Here is a 20,816-nt window from a genome sequence, read left to right as displayed (position 1 = left end):
GCTCTATCCACTAGGCCACGCTGCTTCTCTACATTAAAAAATTCCCCAGCTGCTGGATTCAGGGTTGGATGAGGTAGAAGTAACAAGTAGGTGGGCAATGAGGGGGTGGAATTTTGAGGATAAAGAGGCAGAGGTGGTGCCTGGGTAAATGCCAGGCGACTGCAGGCTTTCTCTCCCCAATGCCCAGTTCCATTTCCCAAAGCCTGCTGGTAGGGCTGTGTGGCCCCTACATTCTAAACGTCTGTCTGCCTGACTTGTAAGCTCAATGTGGGCAGGAAATGTGTCTGTTTATTGTTCTGTTGTCCTCTCCCAAGTGCTTAGTCCAGTGCTCTACACATGAATGAATGAATGAGTGCTCAATAAATACAGTTGAATGAATGTCTCCTAGGCCCCCACCTCTCGCCGGCTGCCCGACCTCAACTCAGAAGGCAAGGCCGGGTGACCTCGGCGTCTGTGGCGGAAGACCCGTGGGTTAGAATTTCCGACTGCATCCGACAGCTGTTCAGCCCTGCAATGAGTGGAGGGGCCTGCCCCCCAGATGTCACCGCCACCCCCACCACAGGCCCAGGCCGGGGAAACCACAGCCCCCCCACCCCCCTGGAAGCCAGTGCTGTTGTCTCTGAGGCCTACAGTTCTGAAGAAAACATCCACCGGAAGAGGGCCCCTCCGGTGGCACCGAAACCGGCCTGGTTCCGGCAAAGCCTCAAAGATTTGAGGAGTGGGAATCTGTCTCCGAAGCCCCGGTCCACCCCTGGTCAGCCCAGCCTGACCAGGGTGGGGGACTCTTCCAGACCCTCATCCATCAAGCAGAAGATCCACTCGTTTGAGGCCTGCGGGGACTTAGGGAGCACCAAGCCCAGGCCAGGGGATGGCGAGAGACCCCCCAGGACCCCGGAACCACCAACCATCACAGGTGGCCCATCTCCAGACGGGGATGACGGGCAGCGGCAGCCACTGGGCCCAGACCCCCCGGGGGTCACTTGCCCCGAGGACCCGCAGGGGTCCGGTTCTGCCTCCCGGGCCTCCCCAACTGACCCCGGGGAACCTAGGGCCAGGAAGGTCTCGGGTCAGCGTTCCAGGAGCTTCCCCCTGACCGGACCCCGCTTGGGCGAGGTGCCCACCGCTTCCCCGGAGGGGGAAGAGGAAAAGCGGCAGTTTGGACACCTGCACTCTCTGAGCAGCCGGGTTTCCTCGGCCCTCATGAGATCCCTGCTGTGTCTGCCTCAGTCTCCAGGATCCAGGAATCCCGGTGAGGGAGGGGTCTCCTCTCCACCGTCCCTCGGACCACCCAGTGAAGCCTCCTCTCTGGACTCTGGCTTCTCTCTCAAGTAAGCCCTAGGGTGCGACAGAGGCCCTTCTCCTCATAGACAGTGGGGCAATCAATCAGTCCGTGGTACTTAATGAGCCCCTACTGTGTGCAGAGCACTGAACTAAGCGCTTGGGAGAAGATGGTAGAACAATGCAACAGACACTTTCCCTGCCCACAACGGGAGTCATTCATTCACTCATTCAATCATATTTATTAAGTGCTTACTGTGTGCAGAGCACTGTACTAAACACTTTGGACAGTACAATAGAAGAATGAACAGTGACATTCCCTGTCCACAACAAACTTTCTCCTGCACCACGCTGCCCTTGCCCCTGCTGGTCTGACTCCTCCCCTGGTCCACCCTTCACCCTCTTTTTTTTTTTTTTTTAGTATTTGTTAAGCGGTTACTATGTGCCAAACACTGTTCCAAGCACGGTCCCTGACCCGCACGATGGGTCTCACAGCCTAAGTAGGAAGGAGAACAGAAGAACTGAGACCCAGAGAAGTGAAGTATCTTGCCCAGGGTCACACAGAAGTAGAGTGGCTTAGTTGATAGATCATGGGTCTGGAAGTCAGAAAGACCTGGGTTCTAATTCCTGCCCTGCCACATGTCTGCTGTGTGACCCTGGGCAAGTCACTTCACTTCTCTGGGCCTCAGTTACCTCATCTGGAAAATGGGGGTGACGACTCCGAGCTATGGGACAGGGACTGTGTCCGACCCAATTACCTCGTCCCTACCCCAATGCTTAGTACTTGTCTTATGCTGTCATCTCCGACCCATAACGACCGCGGGGACACATCTCTCCCAGAACACCCCGCTTCCATCTGCATTCGTTTTGATAGTGGCTCCTCCACTTGTCAGCTGTGTGACTTTAGGCAAGTCACTTAACTTCTCTATGTCTCAGTTCCCTCATCCGGAAAATGGGGATTAAGACTGTGAGCCCTACATGGGACAACCTGATTACCTTGTATCTACCCTAGCACTTAGAACAGTGCCTTGAACATAGTAAGTGCTTAGCAAATTCCATCATTATTGATATTATTAGCATATCCATAGAGTACAGTGCCTTTCATATAGTAAGCGCTTAACAAATATCACAATTATTATTATTACAGCAAGCGATTGGCAGAACCAGGATTAGAACCCAGTTGACTCCCAGGCTCATGGTCTCAATTGTTCTGGTAGTGTATCCATAGAGTACAGTGCCTGGCATATAGTAAGTGCTTAACAGATATCACTATTATTATTATTACAGCAAGTGATTGGCAGAACCAGGATTAGAACCCAGGTTCTTTGACTCCTAGGCCCATGGTCTTTCCATTTGACCACACTGCCATTCAGCCTCCTTCCTAGAATCCTCCAGCTGCCATGGCCCAAGTCTGGCAGCACACCTTAGTCCGGATTCCTCCTGGCTGGTAGCCCCCATATCCCTCAGGTTTGGGAAGAGGGCAGGGGTTGGTTAGAAACCTGGTGGGGTCGGGGAGGGAGGTCGCCTTGGGGTAACCAGTCTGGGCCCTTCTGGTGGCCCAGGTCCTTGGGGGTGTAGGGGAGGATCCCTGGGGAACAACCCAAATCCATCTTCCAACTTGGTCCCCTTGCTCTGGGGTAGGGCGTGTCTATTGGCACCACAATTGCCAGACTAAATTGTGGGTGAATGTGTATGTATATGTGTGTGTGTGTGTGTGTGTGTGTTTGTTTTAAGTGGTATTCGTTAAGCGCTTACTATGAGCCAGGCACTGTTCTAAACTCTGGGGTTGTTGTTGTTGTCTTCTGCTGTAGAGCACTGGGGTAGATACAACGTAATCAGGTTGGACACAGTCCATGTCCCACATGGGGATCTCGGTCTTAATCTCCATTTTACAGATGAGACCCAGAGAAGTGAAGTGACTTACCCAAGGTCACACAGCTGACAAGTGGCGAAGCTGGGATTAGAACCCAGGTCCTTCTGACTCCCAGGCCCAGGCTCTATCCACTAGGCCTCGCTGCTTCTAGTGTTTGTGTTGGGAAACACTTCTAGACTGTGAGTCCACTGTTGGGTAGGGACCGTCTCTATATGTTGCCGACTTGTACTTCCCAAGTGCTTAGTACGGTGCTCTGCACTCAGTAAGCGCTCAATAAATATGATTGAATGAATGAACGAAAGATAGGAGTGTGTGTTGCTTGGAGGGAGGAGGAGGGGGTGTACGTTGGAGCGAGGTGGGGGTGGACTGTGTATATGTGTGTTGGGGGAAGGAAAGAGTAGTTTGTGTGTGTGTCTCTGTGTGTTTGTGTTGGGAACAGTAGGTGAGGAGTATTTGTAGCTTGAGAAGCAGCGTGGCTCTGTGGAGTGAGTACGGGCTTGGGAGTCAGAGGTCATGGGTTCAAATCCCGCCTCTGCCACTTGTCAGCTGTGTGACTTTGGGCAAGTCACTTCACTTCTCTGGGCCTCAGTTACCTCATCTGTAAAACGGGGATGAAGACTGTGAGCCCCCTATGGGACAACCTGATCACCTTGTATCCTCCCCAGCGCTTAGAACAGTGCTTTGTACATAGTAAGCACTTAACAAATGCCATTATTATTATTGGAGGGAGGAGGAGTGAGTGTATACTGGGGGAGAGAGAGAGAAGGAGAGTGTGTGTGTGTGTGTTTGTTTGTTTGTTTTTTCTCTCCCCAGAGGGCAGCAGGCTGTTTTAAATAGCACCAATCAACCAAGCCTCACAGTGCATCAGCCCCGGGCTCCTCTCTGCTCTGCCTCTCCCAGCTCACCAACTGCCACCTGTTTCCTCACAACGGACTTCTGGATGGGAGGGCCCTGTCCCTGCTGGCCCCGTCCCCACTGACACTCCAGGCCACACCCACCCCTCTCTGTCCCAAACCATGCAGTGGCAACGGCCCCCCACCCCTCCACTTTGTGCTACTCCCGACCACTCCTTCCCTCCCAAAGCCCTTCCCAGGGCTGCAATTATTCCGGCCTCCTGCAAAAGCCCCAGCCCCTCTTCTCTCCTCTCACTCCCTCAGCCCCCCACTTCCCTCTAACTACCCCCATCCCCCTGTCCCCCTCAAACTCCAGCCCCACCGCTCTCCTAACCACCCCAATCCCCATCCACTCACCCTCTAATCATTCCAACCCCCACCACTCCCCCTCTAGCTACCTGCATGGTGGAGTGGCTAGAGCACTGACTGGGGAGTCAGAATAATAATAATAATAATGATGGCATTTATTAAGCACTTACTATGTGCAAAGCACTGTTCTAAGCTCTGGGGAGGTTACAAGGCGACCAGGTTGTCCCACGGGGGGCTCACAGTCTTCATCCCCATTTTACAGATGAGGTAACTGAGGCCCAGAGAAGTTAAGTGACTTGCCCAAAGTCACAGCTGACAATTGGCAGAGCTGGGATTTGAACCCATAATTTAAACCCATGACCTCTGACTCCAAAGCCCGGGCTCTTTCCACTGAGCCACGCTGCTTCTCAGTCAGAAGATCATGGGCTCTAATCCCGGCTAATCCCGTGTCTGCTGTGTGACCTTGACCAAATCGCTTCACTTCTCTGGGCCTCAGTGACCTCATCTGGAAAATGGGGATTGAGATTGTGAGTCCCACGTGGGATAGGGATTCTGTCCAACCAGATTTGCCTGTATCCACCCCAGAGCTCAGTGCAGGGCCTGGCACAAAGTAAGCACTTAACAAATACCACGATAACATAATTATTACTCCCCTCTAACTACCCTAGCCCTACCGTGCTCCTTTAGCTACCCCAGCGGTGCACTATTGTCTCTCCCAGTACCCCCAACAGCAAGTGGCACTGTGAGTCTGCCAGGGGGGCTGGATGAGGCTTGGCAGGGGGGCACTCTATGGACAGAGTGGGGCAGGGCATAGGGGGCACTCCTTTAGGGGTGGAAGCCTGTGGGCACAAGAGGGTGGGGCATGGAGGGGGTGGGGAAGGGTCCTCTCCCGGTAACCTGTGTATGGGGCACAGGGGAAGTGGGGCTGGGGTGTCTTCTGGGAGCCTGTTTTGGCCCGAGCCAGCCACGGTGTTTGGCAGGCCTCATGGTGGGTGGACTGCACCGTCCTGATCACACGAGAGGAACAGGGGCAAGGACAGTGCTCTCAGTCACATGCTTCCCTGTCTTCCTCTTTCCACCCGGACAGTCTTTCGGAACTGAGGGACTACTCTGTGGGCCTGGATGAGGGGGAGGCGACGGACCAAGGTGGGCGAGGCCACTGCTCCCCCGCGGCACCCTCAGGCGGACCCGGACAATCTGTCATCTCCTTGCTCGGCCCTGAGGAAGTCAAAAAGCTCATAGAGGAAGTCAAGGGATTAGACGAAGCCACACTGAAGGTACGCGGTCACCCAGGCCCTCAGACCATCTCCCCCTTGACCAGGACTCAGGGTCTCTGCTGGGCCTCTGAGGGGTGGGGGGCCGTCGGCTGCTCAGCCCTGGTCTGACTCACTCATATTTATTGAGCACTTACTGTGTGCAGAGCCCTAAGCGCTTGGGGGAGTACAATGCGACAATAAGCAGATACACTCCCTGTCCACAACAAGCTTATGGTCTAGAGGGGAGACAAATATTAATATGAACGAATGAATAAATGAAAGATATGGACATAAGTGCTGTGGGGCTGGGAGTGGGGATGAAAAAAGGAAGCAATTCAGGGTGATGCAGAAGGGAGAGGGAGAAGGGGAAATGAGGGCTTAGTCAGGGAAGGTCCCTTGGAGGAGACGTGCCTTCAATAAGACTTTGAAGGGGGAGAGAATAATTGTCTGTTGGATTTGAGGAGGAAGGGCATTCCAGGCCAGAGGCAAGATAGATGGGATCAAGAAACAGTGAGAAGGTTGGCATTAGAGGAGCAAAGTGTGTGGGCTGGGTTGTAGAGGAGAGTAGTGAGGTGAGGTAGGCTACATATCTCCCCATAGGGGAATTGAACTCCAGTCTTCCGCTTTCCAGGCTACTAACCACCATAACTAATGAGGAACAGCTAGGCCTGGCGGGGTTCCCTCTCCGGAGACCCCTTCTCACCCAAGATTCATTCATTCATTCATTCAACCATATTTATTGAGCTCTTACTGTGTGCACAGCACTGTACTAAGCGCTTGGGAAGTACAAGTTGGCAACATATAGAGATGGTCGCTACCCAACAGCGGGCTCACAGTCTAGAAAGGGGAAACAGACAACAAAGCAAAACATATTAACAAAATAAAATAAATAGAATAGTAAATATGTACAAGTAAAATAGAGTAATAAATCTGTACAGACATATATACAGCTGCTGTGGGGAGGGGAAGGAGGAAGGGTGGGGGGATGGGGAGGGAGAGAGGAAGGAGGGGACTCAGTCTGGGAAGGCCTTCTGGAGGAGGTGAGCTCTCAGTAGGGCTTTGAAGGGAGGAAGAGAGCTATCTTGGTGGATGTGTGGAGGGAGGGCATTCCAGGCCAGGGGAAGGACGTGGGCCGAGGGTCGACGGCGGGAGAGGCGAGAATGAGGCATAGTGAGGAGGTTAGCGGTAGAGGAGCGGAGGGTGCGGGCTGGGCCGGAGAAGGAAAGAAGGGAGAGCCTTGAAGCTGAGAGTGAGGAGTTTTTGCCTGATGCGTAGGTTGATTGGTAGCCACTGGAGATTTTTGAGGAGGGGAGTAACATGCCCAGAGCGTTTCTGCACAAAGATGATCCAGGCAGCAGCATGAAGTATAGATTGAAGTGGGGAGAGACAGGAGGATGGGAGATCAGAGAGGAGGCTGATGCAGTAATCCAATCAGGATAGGATGATAAAGTGAGCCAGCAGGGTAGTGGTTTGGATGGAAAGGGCGGATCTTGGCAATGTTGCGGAGGTGAGACTGGAAGTTTTTGGTGACAGATCGGATGTGAGGGGTGAACGAGAGAGCAGAGTCAAGGATGACACCAAGGTTGCAGGCTTGTGAGATGGGAAGGATGGTAGTGCCATCAACAGTGATGGGATGGGACCCCAAAGCAGGGTGGGTGTGGTGTAAGGCCAATCCTGTGTTCATGGATCGTTCCTTTCCCACAGCAACTGGACAACATTCACGTGACCGTGCTACATAAGGAGGAAGAGGCGGGGCTGGGGTTCAGCTTGGCAGGCGGTGTAGATTTAGAGAACAAGGTTGTCACGGTGAGTCCTCTCCGCTGGGCCCCCAGGGCCTGCCAGATCGGGTCTATCTGGGCCCCGTCCAATCCAGAGCTTCTGGGCCCGGGGCCTTGGGCAGGGCCAAAGTCCGGAATCCTTTGGGAAACACTTCACTTTGCTTAATGATCATAATAATAATAATGGCATTTGTTAAGCGCTTAATATGTGACAGGTCCTGTAATAAGTGCTGGGGTGGATAAAAGCAAATGGTTGGACACAGACCCTGTCCCATATGGGGTTTACAGTCTCAATCCCCATTTTACAGATGAGGTAACTGAGGCACAGAGAAGTGAAGTGACTGGCCCAAGGCCACACGGCAGACAAGTGGCGGAGCAGGGATTAGAACCTGTGACCTTTTGACTCCCGGGCCCGTGCTCCATCCACTATGCCATTAGTGGTATTTGTTTAATGGTATTCAGTCAATCTCATATATTGAGCGCTTACTGTGTACAAAGCACTATGCTAAGTGCTTGGAAGAGGACAATACAACAGAGTGGGTAGACATATTCCCTGCCTGGAATGAGCTTATCGTCTAGAGGGGAATTACTACTGCTACTACTACTGTTGCTACTACTACAGCAGCGTGGCTCAGTGGAAAGAGCCCGGGCTTTGGAGTCAGAGGTCATGGGTTCAAATCCCGGCTCTGCCAATTGTCAGCTGTGTGACTTTGGGCAAGTCACTTAACTTCTCTGGGCCTCAGTTACCTCATCTGTAAAATGGGGATTAAGACTGTGAGCCCCCCGTGGGACAACCTGATTACCTTGTAACCTCCCCAACGCTTAGAACAGTGCTTTGCACATAGTAAGCGTTTAATAAATGCCATTATTATTATTACTCCTACTATTCATTCATTCATTCAATTTTATTTATTGAGTGCCTACCGTGTGCAAAACACTGTTAGCTCATTGTGGGTAGGGAATATGTCTGTTCTATGGTTATATTGTCCTCTCCCAAGCTCCTAGTGTTTACACTTGGGAGAGGACAATGTCCCGCCCACAATGAGCTTTCAGTCTTTGTTAATAATAATAATGACAATTCATTCATTCAATAGTATTTCTTGAGCGCTTACTGTGTGCAAAGCACTGGACTGAGAGCTTAAAAGAGTACAATATAACAATAGACACATTCCTGCCCACAAAGAGCTCACAGTCTAGAGGGGGAAACAGACATTAATATAAATAAATAGATAAATAAATACATAATGATGATTGTGACATTTGTGAAACACTTACTGTATGCCAGATACTGCACTAAACACTGGGGTAGATATAAGCTAATCAGGGTGGACCCAATCCATGTCCCACACAGGGCTCACAGTCTTCATCCCCATTTGACAGATGAGATAACTCAGGCTCAGAGAAGTGAAGTGACTTGCTCAAGGTCACACATCAGGCAAGTAGTGGAGCCGGGATTAGAACCCAGGTCCTTCCGATGCCTGGGCCCGGGCTCTATCCACTAGGCCACACTGCTTGATGAGGGGCTGACTTCCCTCTTGAGCCCAGGGCTCTGGGTCAGAGGAGGGAGGTGGGTCTCCAGGGGGTTACCAAAATCAGGAGAAGAATGGTAGGAAGAGTTTGAAGGGTCCCCATTCTACCCCTGCCCACCCTCCTATTAGGGTCCACAAAGCAGGGAATAATAATAATAATGATGGCATTTGTTAAACACTTATTATGTGCCAAGCACTGTTCTAAGTGCTGGGGTGGATACAGTCAAATTGGGTTTGACACAGTCCCTGTTCCACATGGGGCTTACAGTCTCAATCCCCATTTAACAGATGAGGAAACTGAAGGACAGAGAAGTGAAGTGACTTGCCTAAGGTCATACAGAGGACAAGTGTGACCCATGACCTTCTGAATCCCAGGCCCAAGTTCTAGCCACTACGCCATACTGCTTCTCGCATCCTGTTTAACGTGGCCTAATGGATAGAGCCAGGCCTGGGTGTCTGAAGGGCCTGGGTTCTAATCCTTGCTCTACCACTTGTCTGCTGTGTGATCTTGGGCAAGTCACTTCACTTCTCTGTTCCTCAATTTCCTCATCTGAAAAATGGGGTTTAAGACTGTGAGCCCTGTGCAGTACAGGGACTGTGTCCAAACTGACTATCTTGTATATTCCAACACTTAGAACAGTGCTTGGCATATAGTAAATGCTTAACAAATACCAATAAGAAAAAAATTCTCTGAGCCCCACATGAGACATGGACTGTGTCCAACCTGATTAATTTGTATCTATCCCAGTGCTTAGTACAGTGTCTGGAGCATAGTCAGTGTAACTGGATTAGCCCAGCGCTTGCTACAGTGCTTTCCACTTAGCAAGTGCTTAATAAATGCCATCTGAAAAAAAAAAAGAATACTGTGAGCCCCATGTGGGACACGGACTGTATCCAACCTGATTAGCTTACATGTACCTCAGCGCTTAGTACAGTGCCTGGCACACAGTAAGCACTTAACAAATATCAAGTAAGTTTGTTGTGGGCAGGGAATATGTTTATTGTTGTACTCTCCCAAGTGCTAAGTACAGTGTTCCGCACACAGTAAGCGCTCAATAAATATGATTGAATGAATGGATCATTTTTCAAAAAATACTGTGAGGCCCTTTGTGAGACATGGACTGTGTCCAACTGGATTGGCTCGCATCTACCCCAGGGTTTAGTACAGCACCTGGCACATAGTAAGCACTTAACAAATACCATAAAGCAAAAACAAAACAATAAAAGCGTCCTGGAGAGTGATGGTTGCCGTGTGACAATCCTTTAGGTGCACCGGGTTTTCCCCAACGGGCTGGCCTCGCAGGAGGGAACCATTCAGAGGGGCGATGAGGTCCTGTCTATCAATGGGAAATCTCTGAAGGGCGTCACCCACAGCGACGCCCTGGGCATCATGCGCTGGGCCCGCAGGCCTCGCCAGGCCGTCATCGTCACGAGGAAGGAGGGGGAGGCCCCCCGCCAGCAGACCGCCACCCCAGACTCTGCGCCTTCCGGGCCCGGAGCTGCCTCCGCCGAGCCGGGTGAGTCCTGAAGCTGAGGATTCTGGCAAACTCACTGTGGACAGGGAATGTGTCCGTTGTATTGTTGCATTGTGCTCTCCCAAGTGTTTAGTACACTGCTCTGCACAGAGTAAGCACTCAATAAATGGGACTGACTGCCTGATTCTATCCACTAGACTGGATAGGGAATGTGTCCATTATATTGTTCTATTTTACTCTCCCAAGTGCTTAGTGCAGCGCTCTGCACTCAGTAAGTGCTCAGTAAATACAACTAACTGACTGTATCCTCTAGTCTGTAAGCTCATTGTGGGCAGGGAATGCGTCCATTATATTGTCGTATTATACTCTCCCATGTGCTTAGTACGGTGCTCTGCACGTAGTATGCCCTCAATAAATAGTTTTGAATGAACGAATGCATCCTCTAGACTATAAACTCGTTGTGGGCAGGAAGTGTGTCTGTTCATTCTTATGTTGTCCTCTCCCAAGTACAGTGCTCTGCACACAGAAAGCGCTTGATAAACACGATTGAATGAATGAATGAATAATAATAATAATAATGGCATTTGTTAAGCACTTACTATGTGCGGAGCACTGTTCTAAGTGCTAGGGAGGATATAAGGTGATCACGTTGTCCCACATGGGGCTCACAGTCTTAATCCCCATTTTACAGATGAGGTAACCAAGGCTTAGAGAAGTTAAGTGACTTGCCCAAGGACACACAGCAGACATGTGGGGGAGCCGGGATTAGAACCCATGACCTCTGGAGCCTGTGCTCTTTCCACTGAGCCACGCTGAATGAATCCTCTAGACTGTAAGCCCGTTGTGGACAGGGAATGTGTCTATTATATTTTTGTATTGTACTCTCCCAAGCGCTTAGTTCAGTGATCTGCACACAATAAGCGCTCAATAAATGACTGAATGAATGAATGAATCCCCTTGACTGTAAGTTCGTTGTGGGCAGGGAGAAGCAGCAGCATGGCTTAGTAGATGGAAAATTGGCCTGGGAGACTGAGGGATGGGATTCTAATCCTGGCTCTGCCACTCGTCTGCTGTGTGACCTTAGGCAAGTCACTTCACTTCTCAGGACCTCTATTCCCTCATCTTTAAAATGGGGATTAAGAGTGTGGGCCACATGGGGGACAGGGACTGTGTCCAACCTGATTAACTTATATCTACCCCAGTGCTTAGAACAGTGCTTGGCCCAAAGTTAGCACTTAACAAGTACCATAATTATTATTATTCAATACCTAGTACAATGCCTGGCATATAGTAAACATTTAACTAGAAATACAATTATTATTTGTTAATAATAATTATAATATCAGTTAAGTGTTCACTATGTGCCAATCACTGTTCTAAGCGTTGGGGTAGATACAAGGTAATCAGGTTGTCCCACGTGGGGCTCACAGTCTTAATCCCCATTTTACAGATGAAGTAACTGAGGCACAGAGAAGTTAGGTGACTTGCCCAAAGTTGCACAGTAGACAAGCAGCTGAGTGGGGATTCAAACCCATGTCCTCCAACCCCCAAACCTGTGCTCTTTCCACTAAGCCACCCTGCTTCTCAATTGCTTCTCTACTGATGTGTTGTACTCTCCCAAGTGTTAGTACACCTAACTCTGCCACTTGTCAGCTGTGTGACCTTGGGCAAGTCACTTCACTTCTCTGTGCCTCAGTTACCTCATCTGTAAAATGGGGATTAAGACTGTGAGCCTCATGTGGGACAACCTGATTACCTTGTAACTACCCCAGCGCTTAGAACAGTGCTTGGCACATAGTAAGGGCTTAACAGGTACCAGCGTGGCTTAGTGGAAAAGAGCCCGGCCTTTGGAGTCAGAGGTCATGGGTTCAAATCCCAGCTCTGCCAATTGTCAGCTGTGTGACTTTGGGCAAGTCACTTAACTTCTCTGGGCCTCCGTTCCCTCATGTGTAAAATGGGGATTAAAACTGCGAGCCCCCCTGTGGGACAACTGATCACCTTATAACCTCTCCAACGCTTAGAACAGTGCTTTGCACATAGTAAGCGCTTAATAAATGCCATCATTATTATTATCATTATTCATTCATTCAATCATATTTACTGAGCACTGTATTTAGCACGTGGGAGAGTACAGTAGAACAATAAATGGACACATTCTGTAATCTCTGCCCTCGAGGAGCTTACAGGAAAACAGGAGAGACTGATAAATACAGAAACTGAGGCAATGAGAGAAAAGGGAGAGTCAACAGATCCTTGGTCCCATTCTCCGTGGCTACCTAATAATAGTGATATTGATTATGATATTTGTTAAATGCTGGGGTGCCAAATGATGGGTGGATCCAAGCAAATCGGATTGGGCACAGTCCCTGTCCCACGTGGGGCTCACAGTCTCCCCACTTTATGGATGAGGTCACTGAGGCACAGAGCAGTGAAGTGACTTGTCCAAGGTCACACAGCAGACAATACTTTCCCGCCCTCCCCCGGCCGAGGGGGTTCGCGGCACAGACAGCTGCTGGACCTTGGGGTCTGGCACCCCCTGCCCAGCTAGGGGTCATGAGGAATTGAGAGCTGAATGGTCAGATTTCTGAGGAAGTGAAATACGGAAAGGGTTGGAGAGGCCTAAGGCCTCAGGCCTGGGAATCCAGGAAGAATGGAGAAATAACCATTTGGCCCCAAAAGTGGGTTTGGGTCGGCCAGCCTGGCGGACCCTGGACATAGCCCTGGCCTGGACTGTTTCCACCTGCTGTGTCCAGTGTTTTTTATTTAATTCTATGTGTTAATCACTATAATAATAATAATGGCATTTATTAAGCACTTATTCTGTGCAAAGCACTGTTCTAAGCGCTGGGGAGGTTACAAGGTGATCCGGTTGTCCCATGGGGGTCTCACAGTCTTAATCCCCGTTTTACAGATGAGGTAACCAAGGAACAGAGAAGTGAAGTGACTCATCCAAAGTCACGCACCTTACAATTGGCGGAGCCGGGATTTGAAACCATGACCTCTGACTCCAAAGCCCATGCTCTTTTCCACTGAGCCACGCTGCTTCTCTAAGTGAAGCAGTGAAGCAGGCTTCACTATGGGCCAGGCACTGTACGAAACCCTGGGCGATAGAAGCTAATCAGGTTGGACACAGTCCCTGTTCACAAGGGGTTCACAATCTTAATCCCCACATGACAGATGAGGGAACTGAGGCCCAGAGAAATGACTTGCCCGAGGTCCTACAGCAAACAAGGAAGCGCTTAGTACAGTGCTCTGCACACAGTAAGCGCTCAATAAATACGATTGATGAAGTGGCAGGAGTGGAATTAGAACCCAGGCCCTTCTGATTCCCGATCTCAGGTTCTAGCCACTGGGCTGGCTCCTGGGTGGTTCCCCCTCTGTGGACCCTGGTGGGGATGGGGTTGGGGGGACTAGGGGCACAGCAGAGACTGGGAAACCCAGGTGTCCGGGGAGAAGCCCCCAGTTCCTGTCCATCCACTTGCTGGGCCTCTCCTGATCCTGTCTATGGAGTCAGACCGGCTCCCTGCCCCTCCAATCAATCAATGGTATTTATTGAGCGCTTACAGAGCACTGTACTAGAGTGCTCTTAGAGAAGCAGCGTGGCTCAGTGGAAAGAGCATGGGCTTGGGAGTCAGAGGTCATGGGTTCAAATCCCAGCTCCGCCAATTGTAAGCTATGTGACTTTGGGCAAGTCACTTAACTTCTCTGGGCTTCAGTTACCTCATCTGTAAAATGGGGAATAAGACTGTGAACCCCACGTGGGACAACCTGATCACCTTGTATCCTCCCCGGCACTTAGAACAGTGCTTTGCACATAGTGAGTGCTTAACAAATACCATTATTATTATTATTATTACTAAGTGCTTGGGAGAGTATATTATAACGATACGTACTTACAGTGCTTACGGATGCATCCTTATTCTCAGTCACTTCCGCTACCCGTGATTTTAAGTCACCTTCCTCAATAAGTATTGTCTACCAAACTCTGTCGTCCCCTCCCAAGTGTTCAGTACAGTGCTCTGCACAGAGCAGGTGCTCAGTACATGCTATTCATCAACTGGTCGATTGAGGAATCCAGATGGCCAACAAGGGTTTGGCCCACACGGACCTAACCTCCAGAATCCTGACGATCGGTCAGTCGATCGATGGTTTTTATTGCGCTCTATGAGCAGAGTGCTGTACTAAACGCTTGGAAGAGGACAACAGAGTTATCAGATGTGTTCCCTGCCCAAAACGAACTTTCAGCGTGATGACTGAAAAGCAGCATGATGTAATGGATAGAGCAAAGCCCTGGGAGTCAGAAGGTCATGGGTTTTAAACCCAGCTCTGCCATTTGTCTGTTGTGTGACCTTGGGGAAGTCACTTCACTTCTCTGTGCCTCAGTTACCTCATCTGGAAAATGGGGATTGAGAATGTGAGCCCCAAGTGGGATAGGGACTGGATCCAACATGATTTGCTTATATCTACCCCAGTGCCTGACACATGGTAAGAGCTTAACAAATACTATCATTATTATTAATTATTACGACCGATCGTGGGCTTCAGGGGCCATCGTGAACTTCTAATATAGTGACCTTTCCTTTTTGTGGGGGGCTATTTCTGCCTAGGGGCCAGTACCACCACCACCACCTGTGTCATCACGCTGGAGAAGACATCTTCCGGTCTGGGGTTCAGCCTAGAAGGAGGGAAGGGCTCTCTCCACGGAGACAAGCCTCTCATCATCAACAGGATCTTCCAGGGTACGTGTCGAGGCAGAGCGCTTGTTCACTCTCGCTTCTCTGACGGGTTATAGTAATGATAATAATAATTGTGGTATTGGTTAAGGGCTTACTATGTGTCAGGCACTGTATTAAGTTCCAGGGTAGACACAAGATGATCAACTCAATCATCTTGTGTCTACCCTGGAACTTAATACAGTGCCTGACACACAGTTTCTGTCCCACACAGGGCTCCTAGTCTCCATCCCCATTTTACAGATGAGGTAACTGAGGCACAGAGAAGTGAAGTGACTTGTCCCAGGTCATACAGCAGAGAAGTGGCAGAGTCGGGATTAGAACCTAGGTCCTTCAGACTCCCAGGCCCGGGCTCTATCCATTAGGCCACACTGCTTCTCAATGGATATCTGTTTCTGACCACCCCCGTTTTTTTAGGGTATTTGTTAAGTGCTTACGGTGTGTGCTGGGCCCTGTACAAAGCGCTGGAGTAGATGCAATGAATCAATCATATTAATTTTCTGTTATATTGTTATGTTGTACTGTCCCAAGATGCTTAGTACAGTGGTCTGCACACAGTAATGCTTAATAAATAAGATTGATTGAATAACTTAGCATTTTAATATAGCTATTACAATAATATATACAATAGAACAGATGATTTCTCTGCCCACAGCGAGCTGACAGTCTAGAGAGAGGGACAGACATTAATAGAAATCAATAAATTATGGATATGGACATAAGTGCTGTGGGGCTTGGTCGGGGGTGAATAAAGGGATGAAATCAGGGCGATACAGAAGGGAGTGGGGAAAAACAGTAAGAGGGCCTAGAGAAGGCTTCTTGGAGGAATCGTGCCCTCAATAGGACTCTGAAGGTAGGGAGAGTCATTGTCAAGCGCTTAGTATAGTGTGCTGCACACAGTAAGCGCTCAATAAATACGACTGAATGAGTGAATTAATTGTCTGTAGGTTATGAAGAAAGAGGGCATTCCAGGCCAGCTAATCGAGTTGGACACAGTCCCTATCCCTCAGGGGCTCACAGTCAATCAATCAATCAATCCATCAATGGTATCTATTGAGCGCTACCTATGTGCAGAGCACTGTCCTAAGTGCTCGGGAGAGGATGATCCCCATTTTACAGCTGAGGGAACCGAGGCTCAGAGAAGTGAAGTGACTTACCCCGCGCTCGCCAGCCTCCTCAAGGGCAGAGACCGAGTCAGATGGGCCGGTTCGGAGACGACCCAAGGGCGGCCATCAGCTTTGGGTGAGGAGATGTGGGGGCCGATGTGGTGACCTTCACTCACAGCAGGAGCCAGGAAGAGAGGTTTCTGGATAAAGGCCGGGTCCAGGAGTCAGAAGGCCGTGGTTCTAATGCCGGCTCTACCACTTGTCTGCTGGCTGACCTTGGGCAAGTCACTTTACTTCTCTGAGCCTCAGTTTTCTCATTTGTAAAATGAGATTTAAGACTGTGAGCCCCATGTAGGACTGTGTCCCATCCGATTTGCTTGTAATAATAATAATAATAATAATGACAGCATTTATTAAGTGCTTAGTATGTGCAAAGCACTGTTCTAAGTGCTGGGGGGATACAAGGTGATCAGGTTGTCCCACGTGGGGCTCACAGTCTTATTCCCCATTTTACAGATGAGGTAACTGAGGCCCAGAGAAGTTAAGTGACTTGCCCAAAGTCACACAGCTGACAAGTGGTGGAGCTGGGATTCGAATCCTCGACCTCTGACTCCTAAGCCCGGGCTCTTCCCACTAAGCCATGCTGCTTCTCATTGTATCCACCCCAGCGCTTAGTACAGTGCCTGGCACATAGTAAGCACTTAACAAATGCCATAATTATCATTATTATTATTAGCTTTGGGGAGGAAAGAGAAGGGAGAAGCGGGGAGGGGAGGTGGGAGAATGACTGACCCCTCTGGGCATGAGGAGGATCCACCTCACCTTCTGGGGGTCCTCTCTCCTGGACTGAGAAAGTGGTCCAGGGCTGCCCAGCATCCTTACTGAGGGTCCATCTCCTCCGAGAAGCCTTCCCTGACTAAGCCCTCTTCTCTTCTCCCACTCCCTTCTGCACTGTTCTTACTTTCTCCTTCTTTCATCCCCTCACCACATATGTCTATATCTGTATTTATATTAATGTCTGTCTCCCCTTCTAGACTGTAGTTTGTGATGGGCAGGAATATGTCTATTGTTATATTGTACTCTTCCAAGCACTTAGTACAGTGCTAAGTGCTCAATAAATACCATTGAATTAATGAATGAATCCAGGCCAGAGCCGGTTAGGGGATGGGAGAGCTCAGTCCCTAAACCCACCCCTTTAAATAATAATAGAATCATTGTGGTATTTGTTATGTGCGTACTATGTGCCAGGCACTGTTCTGAGCACTGGGGTAGATACAAAATAATCAGGTTGAACACAATCCCTGTCCCACATGGGGCTCACAGTCTTAAACCCCATTTTACGATGAAGGAACTGAGGCACAGAGGTGTTAGTTGACTTGCCCAGGGTCATATGGCAGACAAGTGACAGAGCCGGGATTAGAACCCAGCTCCTTCTGACTCTCCGGTCCAGGCTCTAGCCACTAGGCTACAGTGACATGGGTGGGGCGGCAGTGGCAGAGGCATGTGCCAACATCTGAATATCTTTCCAGGCCTTGAGGTTGTGAGCCATGTCAAATCATCTTTATTGACCAGTCTGGGAGTTTGTGGGCCATAATAATAATAATGATGGTATTTGTTAAGCATTTACTATGTGCAAAGCACTGTTGTGAGCACTTGGGGGATACCAAGTAATCAGGTTGTCCCACGTGGGACAGTCTTAACCCCCATTTTACAGATGAGGGAACTGAGGCCCACAGAAGTAAAGTGGCTTGCCTAAGGTCACACAGCTGACAAGTGGTGGAGCAGGGATTCGAACCCATGACCTCTGACTCCCAAGCCCGTGCTCTTTCCACTGAGCCACACTGCTTCTCTATGGGATCTGTGGGTCAGTGCCTGGAACAACGACAATGTCAGGAGAGTGACCAGTGGCCAAGGGCTAATGGCCCGAGATCGGGGCTCAGGAACCAGGGCCCACTAGTAACCAGGGATCAGTGATCAGGGACCAGTGATAAGGAACCAAAACCGCTCACCATTGACTTTAAAGCCCTCAGTTCCCTTGCCCCCTCCTTCCTCACATCGCTACTCTCCTACTACAACCCAGCCCGCACGCTTCGTTCCTCTAATGCCAACCTTCTCACTGTATCTTGATCTCATCTCTCTCGCCACGGACCTTTCAACCACGTCCTACCTCTGGCCCGGAATGCCCTCCCATCTCGTATCCAACAGACAATGACTCTCTCTCCCCCTTCAAAGCCTTATTGAAGGCCCATCTCCTCCAAGAGGCCTTCCCTGACTAGGCCCTCCTTTCCTCTCCTCCCACTCCCTTCTGCATCACCCTGGCTTGCTCCTTTCATTCACCCCCACCGCCACCCCCCTATCCCCGCCCCTGCCCTCTCGCCCCATAGCCCATATGTCCACATCTGTAATTTATTTACTTATATTAATGTCTGTCTTCCCCTCTTGACTGTGAGCTTGTTGTGGGCAGGGAATGTGTCTGTTGTTGAATTGTACTCTCCCAAGCGCTTAGTACAGTGCTTTGCACACAGTAAGCACTCAGTAAATATGATTGAATGAATGAATAAATGGTGTTGCCTTTAGGGTCAGTTTAGGGAAGCAGCATCGCTTAGTGGTTAGAGCACAGGCCTAGGAGTCAGAAGGACATATCTTTAAATCATATATTATAAATTATTTATTTGTATTAGTGCCTGTCTCCCCCTCTAGACTGTAGAGAAGCAGCATGGCATAGTGGCTAGAGCACGGTCCTGGGAGTCAGAAGGCCATGGGTTCTAATCCCGGCTCTGCCACTTGCCTGCTGTGTGACCTTGGGCAAGTGCCTTAACTTCTCTGTGCCTCAGTTACCTTATCTGAAAATGGGGATTAAGACTCTGAGCCCCACATGGGACAACCTGATTATCTTGTATCTACCCTAGCACTTAGAACAATGCTTGGCACATAGGAAGCGCTTAACAAACACCATCATTATTTATTATTATTATGCTTATTAGGGACAGGGAACATGTCCGCTAATTCTGTTGTATTCTCCCAAGCACTTAGTACAGTGCTCTGCACATAGTAAGTGCTCAGTAAATACCATTGATTGATCAGTTGATTAAATGCAGCTAGAGAGGTCAATGGCCAGTTTTCAGGAATATCTGCCTTCCCCCCAGACTACCCCTGGGCCGGCCTCCAGCCCCCCTCTCAGGGTCTGTGAATTGATGGATCAATGGTAGTGATTGAGCACTTACTGTGTGCAGAGCACTGTACTAAACACCTTGGGAGAGGATATTAGAACACATTCCCAGCCTGCAACGAGTTTACATTCTGGGGGGGAGATCCAGATAATAACGATGGTAATAATCATGGTATTTGTTAAGTGCTTACTATGTGTCAAGCACCATTCTAAGCGCTGGGGTAGACACAAGTTAATCAGGTTGGACACAGTCCCTGTCCCACATGGGGCTCTCAGTCTTAATCCCTATGTTCCAGATGAGTCAACTGAGGCCCAGAGAAGTGAAGTGACTTGCCCACGGTCACACAGCAGACAAGTGGCACAGTTGAGATTAGAACCCAGGTCCTTCTGACTCCCAGACTCACGCTCTATCCACTAGGCAACTCTGGATCACCACCTGTTCCACTTTTCTGATCTCAGGGCTCAACCCCTGTTCCCTGCCTCCCTCTCTCCTGCCACCCCAACCCAGGACCTGAGGACTGGCCACCGCCCCCCCCCCCCCCCACCACCACCACCACCAATCCCAGTGGCCACCAAGCTAAAGCCGTCCGGGTAGCCCTAGCCCTGATTTCGTTTGGTCCCAACCTGATTTCTTGTATGTCCCCACTGGGGCTTCAGCTCTAGTTGTCCCGAAGAGTGGTAAGAGCCAAGACCCCAAACCCGGCTCTAACCCCTTCTCCTCCTCACAGGGTGTACCCCCGAACAGAGCAGAGGTCTCCAGCCGGGAGATGAAATCCTGCAGCTCAATGCCACTCCTCTGCAGGGGCTCACGCGCTTCGAGGCCTGGAACATCATCAAGGCCTTGCCAGAGGGGCAGGTCTCCATCCTCATCCGGAGGCTGGGCCCTGGCTCTGGGGCTGAGGCCCCCCGCTGACTGGATGAGCTCCCCCCCGACTCCTGCCCAGAACCACAGCTTCCCCGACCCCCCCAGCCAGGCCCGATGGCCTGGGAATAAAATGGGAAAATGGAGGATGGCTCTGGGTTCAGTTTCTGAGGTCTCACGCTTGGCTTCAAGGGTTAGGCGGTCAACGGCACCTGCCCCCCAACCTCCACCTCAAGAGGAACTCCAGGAGAGGGTGTCAGAGAGGGCTGGGGGTGAGGACCACCACCCCGCCCAGAGCGTGGGAATGAGCGAAAGCTGTTTGAAAACTTCATTCATTCATTTTCATACTTACTGAGCACTTACTGTGTGCAGAACACTGTAGGAAGCGCTTGGGAGAGTACAACAGAACACTAAGCAGCCACATTCCCTGCCCAGAGCAAGCATGATGCTCTTCTGGACAGGATGGTTGGAGTCTGCCTGCTGAGGGCTACACTGGCACACATACTCCCAAACTAGCCCTAAGGCCAGGCTGTTTTCCCTCAGCTGTATCCCATG

General features: G+C 50.2%; 1 protein-coding gene across 5 annotated transcripts in view; it reads left to right on the top strand.

The window, feature by feature from the left end:
• Positions 1-20,394, top strand: part of IL16 (interleukin 16) — an 80,961-nt gene extending 60,567 nt beyond the window's left edge. For 4 of the 5 annotated variants that reach the window (XM_038767504.1, XM_038767503.1, XM_038767502.1 and 1 more), the window contains 6 exons: positions 389-1,328; positions 5,441-5,630; positions 7,314-7,415; positions 10,184-10,433; positions 14,999-15,130; positions 20,128-20,394. In XM_038767504.1, the coding sequence (XP_038623432.1) occupies positions 389-1,328; positions 5,441-5,630; positions 7,314-7,415; positions 10,184-10,433; positions 14,999-15,130; positions 20,128-20,312 (1,799 nt within the window). In that variant the 3' untranslated portion in view covers positions 20,313-20,394. Of the gene's footprint in view, positions 1-388; positions 1,329-3,964; positions 4,499-5,440; positions 5,631-7,313; positions 7,416-10,183; positions 10,434-14,998; positions 15,131-20,127 lie in introns of those variants that run through there. The other variant, XM_038767505.1, reaches the window with a different exon arrangement.
• Positions 20,395-20,816: the final 422 nt, after the last annotated feature.

This window comes from Tachyglossus aculeatus, chromosome 26, assembly GCF_015852505.1.
Source record: "Tachyglossus aculeatus isolate mTacAcu1 chromosome 26, mTacAcu1.pri, whole genome shotgun sequence".
Lineage (NCBI taxonomy): Eukaryota > Metazoa > Chordata > Mammalia > Monotremata > Tachyglossidae > Tachyglossus > Tachyglossus aculeatus.
Note: the sequence above shows the minus strand (reverse complement) of the source record. Positions and strands in the feature narration are given on the sequence as shown.